Here is an 8,734-nt window from a genome sequence, read left to right on the forward strand (position 1 = left end):
TTATTTATAACCGAGTATTTATATGTTAAAAAATTTTGAGACTGATGAAGAAGAAAATATTATTCAAATTTTACAAAAATATTCATACTTCTTGTAAATTGATTCATACATTTCACGCATTTTGAATTTGTTTAAACATTTTCTAGAAAATACCTTTATTTCCCTTATAAATATACCTATATTTTGTAAAATATTTATACACACTTGTACATATTGTATGCTTTTGTATATATTATACACATAAATTTATATTCCATATTGGTTAAAGTTTGTATTCGAATAAATTTATAGATAAAAAATTGTATTCATACTCTAATAAATTATTTTCACTGTTAAAATAGTGCTTGATATATCAATTGTAGAGTGATATAGATATACCACTGTTAAAATAGTGCTCAATACATGAATAATTGTAGAGCGATATATAGAAATACCACTGTTAAAATATAGTGCTCATTACATTAATAATTGTAGAGTGATGTAGAAATACTACTGTTAAAATATAGTGCTCATTACATCAATAATTGTAGAGTGATGTAGAAATACCACTGTTAAAATATAGTGCTCATTACCTCAATTATAGAGCGATATAGATATATCACTGTTGAAATATAGTGCTCATTACATCAATTGTAGAGCGATAAAGAAATACCACTGTTGAAATATAGTGCTCAATACATCAATTGTAGAGCGATATAGAAATACCACTGTTAAAATAGCGCTCAATATATCAGTTGTAGAGCGATAAAATCTATTCAAATATTCAAGAATGATAATATTTTTATAAGATATATATTAAGGTTTATATTAAAATATATGTATAAGAAAGTATTCAACTATTACAGAATGATTATGATCTTTTTGTATATATGCAATATTGAATATAATCTTTCTAAATATTTCTATTTCATATTTCATAAAGTGACGATATAGGTAAATGTATGAATATTGTAACACTTTCTAGATTTGTGAATTGTGCAATTGTTATTGGCTTTAATTTATATTTGAATAATTTTACAATAGATATTCCTGACGTCTATAAACCCTGAATTTTGTGTAATAATATCTGGGTTAATAACGCAGGAAATCCCTGAATTTTATAGTATCTTATATTTGAACCGTCTTTGCCCACATGGTGTAGAAAAGTATGGCATAAAACTCCATTCATTTCATTTTCATTTTTCAAATATTTGAAGCCAAAACGAAGTGAAAATAACAATTGATTTGGCATCGTGAATTGAAACCAAGCAGCGAAGTATTATTCATGCTATACTGAAATTAAGGACCTGTATGTGTTTTTATTGTGATATAAAATATATTCAGATCAAAAAACAAGTTGGAAACTTCAAACAGTTGAAGCCACAACGAAGTGAAATATGAATTAGGTTTTTTTATGGCATCGGCTATATAAACCAAGCATTTTAAATATCTTTCATGCTGTACTAAGATTAAGTGTCAGGTTGTATCTTTTTAGTGTCATATTATGGACTAGCATTGGGAATATTTGTACATGCTATTCTGGAATTAAGAGCATGTTGTGTTTTATGGTCATATGGGATATTTGGCGCTTCTTCACTTATTTACTTCTCTACGCACATTTTACATGCTTTAGTGGAATGAAAGGCCTGAATGTGTTTTTATTGAAATATGGAATAGGCCAATTAACCAATTCTGTTGGAATATCAGATAAGATGAAAATATCATAAAATATCGTGAAAATGAGAATGATTGAAATAGTTACAATCTGTTCAGAGTTGATAAAGTCATTCTCGTTCGACCATCGTGGTGGTTGCATTCATCACGGGGATTATTCCTATGTCAATTGATTTTATAATAATGTTGATTTACTCGCTCGCTAGCCTCACAAATATTTATCAATTTCTCAGAAATGGGGACATGGGAAATTGGAATGAAATGATGAGATACTGAGTAATATTCTGTTTGGTGTTACCATCTTGATCGAACACATAATCCTTATTTTTGCTCAACATTTCTTTAAACGTTTTTATTTAAATGGAGTACAGACGTCAGTTTTGTCTACCAGTAACGGCAGAAATCAAGAAGCCATAAACTGTTTGGAAATGGTGTATTTTCCACCTTTTTAATGTTTCAAATTAATATTGATGATCATTTAGATCGCTTCATATTCTTCTTGTTGATTAAAGAGCTTGTATTTTGTGATCCGTATCTTAATCATTTAGCCATTAAAAATGGTTGTGAAGATCTTACGGGGTAGTACCTTTGCTGTAGACGTTTATATTCTTCATCATATAATTGTAAGGCAGGGGAAATACAGAAAATTATTGATAAATATAAACAACATTTTATTATTCAAACCAAAGTAACCAATTCACGTATGTATAGTCTGTTTCACATAAATAATTATATACGTCACAGATATACACCACGTGACCAGTCTATAAATAGAAATAATAAACAAAAAAGGGAAAAATACTCAAGAGTTACAATGTTATCCAATACAAACAGTTAACAACCACACAGGACAAATAACATGTTGTTCATTTCAAATTATACATATATTCTTGTATAGTATCAAATGCAACCAGTTAGTCAAAGAGCCTAAAAGAATTGACTTTTGCTTCATAACCAACAATGTCAAAATTTAAATCGCTGTTGATATCTTGTTGGTTGTCTTAAATTATTGAGTAATAAACATGCACGTAACAGTCACAAAATTATTTCATTTAAATATTTTTATATATCAATCAATAATGCACGCGCATTTCGCAATACAAACATGGCGTGTTCAAGATGGAATGACAGTTATATTATGTCATGCATGTTCAATATGCCATGTTCATTTGACAGAAAATCGGTAGTTATTATATCATTTGACGTTTCTGTTTGTCTTCCTGTATCACAGCCTTGTAAAATTACATTTCTATAGTTTGCTTCAACAAAGTGGTTCAATGTCACGTGGTACACAATAGTCCCGCATGTGAGACTTGAAGTCAGTGAGTATTTACAAAAAATTAAATAAAACATCGACTGGGTGATAAATATACAGTGAGCCGACTCAGTGGAATAGTCCTTCTCTCGTTCTCTACTACACTCAAATATTATTATGCATCCACATGGCCTAGCACTCTATGAGGTTGTTTTTAACCCGATTTTTGAGGCCGGCCAGCCCAATCCCTGATTGCACCTGAAGGTAGTTATGGTCTTCGTTCACATCTCACATGATTGTCCGAATGAATAAAACGTGAGTTGGTTTCAAATTGTTTTTGTCATATTGCAGGTGTTCATGGCAGTAGTCGGTCATAATCTCATAATTCGGACGTCATCAAAATGTCGTAATGCTGCTAATAAATAGAATAACCATATCCTCACTTGGTAAAACCATTCATTCGAACTCACAACACACGTCACAATGACGTCATTTCCTGATCCATTAAAATGTTTATTAATACCATCGTGTGCTTATCATATTAAGTTTTTCAGAGAACTTGAAATTTTGGCCATGATGATTCTTTGTAGTCCAGACAGTCGTTACGTTGTAGACTTTGATTGGAGGAGATGGAACTGTAAGAACCGTACTGATTGGCTGTATTGGTATTGGCGGTCATACCATTGGACATTTGATTGTGGTTCATGACGGGGATCTGCATGGGTGCAAAGTAATCCATGTTACTGTAGTATGAGGAATGGTTGTAACCTTGGTTGTAGTTGTGACTCTGTCCGTTTGTTAAAGAGTAGCCAGATCTCTGCATACAGCTATTGGAGTTCATCAAGTCGTTCATTCCTGGAATGGAGGCTGGGTTCCAGATGGAGGATGTGTTCATACCGTTAGGTGGCGTTGTACTGACTACTGGGGGTTTGTAGCTGACTGGTGAAGGTGGGCTGGGTGGAGGACTGACTTTGACTTTCTTTGGGGAGGTTGGTGTTGGTGGATTAGGACTGCTGTTCTGTGAGCTGGGTTGCTGCTTATTTTTCTGTTCAACTGCTTTTTGTTGTTGTCGGCATTTAGCTCTTCGATTCTTAAACCAAACCTTAAATAGAAGAAAGAAAGAGAAAATTAAAATATTGAATTTTACTCTGTTAATTCTTCAATCAATTCAACAGATGTGTATTATTTTATCTGCAGTGAAAAGCCATGTTTGCTCGAATATTACGTCAAAATGCTTGATTAAACATATTCTTCTGACACGATAAAGCCCGGATGTTAACCCTACTCCAATATAAAAGATTGTGTTCACGTAATACACTTCTAATGATTACGTCATGTTTGCTAAGATTTTCAGGAAAAAGGACATATGACGTTGTAAATACTTTCGACAAATAATGTCAGTGGTGATAACTATTCGCTGGTCATTATCGAGCAGTACCGGTCAATTCAACTTGAGAATGGTGTGGACAATATTTTAGAGATGATTCTATTCAGAATATTGTTAGTGTTAACGCCTTCTGTTCCCAAACAATCTTTTTACGGTGTTTGGATGCTGTTGCCTTAGGCGAAAACTTGGGGTTATATGGTGTTTTTTCAAATGAACAATTAATGAAAAGGCTGTTAAATTCTTAAATCAATACACTTAATCTGTCAAGAGCTGTGTACTTTGGGCTTTTTGTGGCACAATATGTGTCATTTCTAGGGCCATTACCGCTCTCCACTTATGAAAGTGTAAAAGTTTGCGGTGAAATATAGAACGAATTGGATGTTAATTAAAGGTGTTAAAACTCTATTATTGCTTAATTAATTTGTTTAATACACCTGTACTTTGTTTTACTAATAAAATTAATTACGACTCGTGCTGCAATTTTCATCCCTTCACTTTCTATTCTTTATCATCGCATTAAATTTAATAAAATTTTAAAGAATTGGAGAAGCATTTCACCATTGAATCTCATTTCATTAACAATATGTCAATTCCTCTTATTGAAAGTTAACAAATTTTCATTTTATTTCGAAGCCGACTTTTATCAAAGGAACCGAATTGTATAAAAGGTTCTTTTATTATTCAGAAATAAATTTTCTACAAGGTTCTGGCACTTGAATCTAAATTAGAATTTTTAAAACTATTCAAAATTATTTTCTTTGTTATTTATACCGAAAGCATTTTGTATCATTGTTAACTTCATTAAAATTCATGATGTATTTGTTCCTAATTGATCAATGTACATTGCGGATTTGTTTAAAAATAATAAACTTCTTTGAAAATTAAAAAGATTCTAATTATGTTAGCCCTTCTTAAAGCCTTAAGCATAACAATTCTGAAGTGCTCTTAAGTCGATTCTATAAAAGTAATAGAAACATGCCGATTGAATAAAATTAATTGTAATGTAGCCGTGTTATTGCCACTGGGAATAATTCACAAATAAAAGAACACCGACAAGATATGCTTCAATTTGTTTGAAAATGTTTCGTTTGTTATTTGTTATTTCAAGATACAGCTAAAAGACATACTTCAATTTTCCAAATACAAATTTTGACTTAGAATGTCTGCTACAATTTTTAAAATTCATTTGAGACATTTTTATAAACTTAAATATTCCTAATTGTCTTTAACAAAAGCGGGAATGTATCTTATTTTAAATGTATTTAGAAACATCGAATTCTTCCATGGAATTGGTTTCAAATGATGTTGCTTAGCAACTAAAGACTTATTTCTCTAATCCCTAATAAGCGGCTTATAGTTGTATATTTGGAGAGAAGACTGGCCGGGAAATAAGAAATCAAATATAGTTTAAAAATCAATATTCTAGTCAAATAGCTCCAAACAAAATATTGTGGATTTTTCTTACATTTTTGTTTACTATAAATATTGAATGTTGAAAAGTTTTGATATTGTCCTAATACATTAGTTCATAATATTCCCAAATACTTCTGGCAGATTTTAATCAAAACTTAATACACACGACAAAAAATATTTTGATTCCAATTTCGTGTCGCTAGAATGTAATTCCAATTTTTAATTCGGAAATTAAAAAAATTCATTAGAATTGTCTCCCTTACCTGTACTCTTGATTCTGGAAGGTTGATTTTTAATGCAACTTCTTCTCTCATGAAAATATCAGGATATCGTGTTTTCTGGAATAATGATTCTAATACATCAAGTTGAGCTCTGGTGAATGTGGTTCTTTCTCTTCGTTGTTTTCTTGGGTTATTTGTCATACCTGAAAAATTAAATGAAACGAAAATTAAATAAAAAGTTTTTTTTGTTTATTAAAATTGTCGCGCTCCGTACTATTCTTTGATGTTGCTGGATATTAAGGATGAAAAATTACACACTACAAAATGTAGAATAACAATCATATCAGAGAAATATTTGGTTTCGATTAAACAAATTTTTTTTCAATCGAAGTGTTTGACGTCGTATCGCTGACTTTGAATTTTATCATGAAATTGCGGAATTAAAGAGTAACGGTATTAAAAATCACATCGATATAAGAGAATAATAGTGATGGAAGTTAACGAAGCATTTTATGAGACGACTCGTCAAATTGCAGCTATTAAATTGTAATTTATATGTTTGTTCTTCCATTATAGTCGTAAACGGAGGACGAGCATAAAATGTAGTGGTTGAAAACAAGGAAAGAAAGAGATGCAGTGAGCTCTGGGGGAAGAAAAACAAACTTTGATAAACAAACTGCCGAGAATGGAAAGAATAGGGCCGGACGCTATGTTATATTGCCTATTGTATGGTGTGTAAGACGGGGTATTGTATTTGAGGTTTGACCGAAGGTAGGGTTGTCATACAAACAATACAAAATCATCAACCTCCTCTCCTCTATTTCACTATACCAATTCACGCCAACCATTCCACTCAAGCAAATCTCATAAAAATGCAATTTTCTATTCAAGTTGTTGTTAAGATTGAAATGCAAGTCGTGACTATGAGAAAAGACGAGGGTCTAAAGCCCTCTTTGAAAAGGCGAATTTGAACATGGCTCTCTCTAACCTATTGACTGGAGTTTATTTTTCCTGTAAAACGTGTGAATAAAGCTAGAGACTTCTCACAATATCACTGACAGATGGGTTCAAAATACAAACTCAACTTTAAATTCTAACCAAACTGTAATAATCCAATACAATCAAAATAACCGTGATTTGTTTTCACACTGGATTAATATGCATACCAACTTTACTAAGCATTTCAATCTTATCATAGAAATTGATGTTTCAATGACCACTACGCCAGGGTCGAAATATTGATAAGTGAAGGCGATGGTCTGACAGTTAAATTTGATAAAATATTTCAAATGATCATAATAAAATTATTATCTTCAATCAAATAATTCAGATAAATAATCTCGAAAATATTAAAAATTTAGAAAATATTGAAACATTTTTGCATTGGCATAAAAAAAACTAAAATATTCAATTGAAAGATATTTCAATTATGTGAAGTATTTACCAAATTATATACAAATTATATTCATCGAAATATTTATCATGAAATATGTATCATTATAAGTAAATTTTATGTGATTTTAGCCGAAATATCAACAGAAGAAGAATAAAACAAAAAGATAATTGTCATCCACGGCTTGTTGTCATGTCTTTTTAACTTTTGAGGAATTTTCGAGTCTTCGTGTAATCGTCTTAAAAATCGAGATAATTCCAATAAGTTTGTCATTTGAACGTACGAGATATTTTTTCCCCACTTTTAGAGCAAATAATCATGTTTTACTTTTAAACATAAAAACATATAATGATATTTCTATGTTTTCTTGTTTTACTTTTTGTCGAGAAATAGTGAAAATTAGATAAAATAAGAAACCAAATAAATATATATTTCAAATAATATTTTTGTGTAGAAATATCTAATTTTGTGGTAAACAAAGTGTTTTTGTTACTTCCTATAGGCCTTGAATTTTCTTTTAATTTTTCTTACATCAACCAAATTTTGTCATATCTGTTTCGTGGATTGTATGAATCATTTTGCTAACGTAAATTATATTGAGAAAATTGAGATCATTTTCTTACCTTGGTATCCCATAGAGCTCATGGTTCCCATTGATCCCATAGCAGGATGTAATAACTCTACATTATGATGTGATGATAAACCAAGTCCATTTACAGCATAGGTGTTCATCTTGTGTTGCTGCATGGCATGGGCGGAAACTGGAGGATAAGCCATGGAAGTCATCCTTAAATCAGGGTCAGTATCAAAACTATCCAGGGTGAGGCTAAAGTCGTCAGGGGCTGGAGGATCCAAATATTCAGAGCGATAAGCTGAAAGTAGAAAAACGAAAATTTAAATATGAGTTTTCCCCTAATATTGTATCACTGTAGTTTTTGATATTACTTGAACACCGAGTCAAAACCCTTGACAAATAAAACATTAAAAATAACAAGGTTTCACATCAAAATATTTAAACATCATAGTCATATACATCATAATATCTAGATATATATAAATATTATTTGAACACCGAGTCAATACCACTTGAAATCGAATTTTTTGAAAGCGAAATAGAAAAATAAACACAGTGATATACAGTAAACTATACCTTCAAAATATCGAGTATTAATATCCGAATAAAGATTAAGGTTTATATCCCAGCTAAGCTTAATATATAACAAATGTAGATATATGAGTTGACTATTCACAGAACTAGTAAATATACAAGTTATAAGCTGGATCAGGCTGAACTGTAGCCAACATACAAAACTAATGAAGTGAAGTGGATTATTCCTGACCCGTTATATCTGTCCCCGGCTGCTTTACTTTCGTTTCGCTTGATCGCTAGTTATTGTTTTACAATCAGCCAC

General features: G+C 31.1%; 1 protein-coding gene across 1 annotated transcript; it reads right to left on the reverse strand.

Moving 5' to 3' along the window:
* Positions 1 to 3,406: 3,406 nt before the first annotated feature.
* LOTGIDRAFT_194184 (hypothetical protein) lies at positions 3,407 to 8,099 on the reverse strand (the record flags this gene model as incomplete). Its single annotated transcript, XM_009063380.1, has 3 exons — positions 3,407 to 4,010; positions 5,972 to 6,132; positions 7,946 to 8,099. The coding sequence occupies 3 exons, from the start codon at positions 8,097 to 8,099 to the stop codon at positions 3,459 to 3,461; spliced, it is 867 nt and encodes a 288-aa protein (XP_009061628.1). The 3' UTR covers positions 3,407 to 3,458.
* Positions 8,100 to 8,734: the final 635 nt, after the last annotated feature.

This window comes from Lottia gigantea, assembly GCF_000327385.1.
Source record: "Lottia gigantea unplaced genomic scaffold LOTGIsca_57, whole genome shotgun sequence".
Classification (NCBI taxonomy): domain Eukaryota; kingdom Metazoa; phylum Mollusca; class Gastropoda; family Lottiidae; genus Lottia; species Lottia gigantea.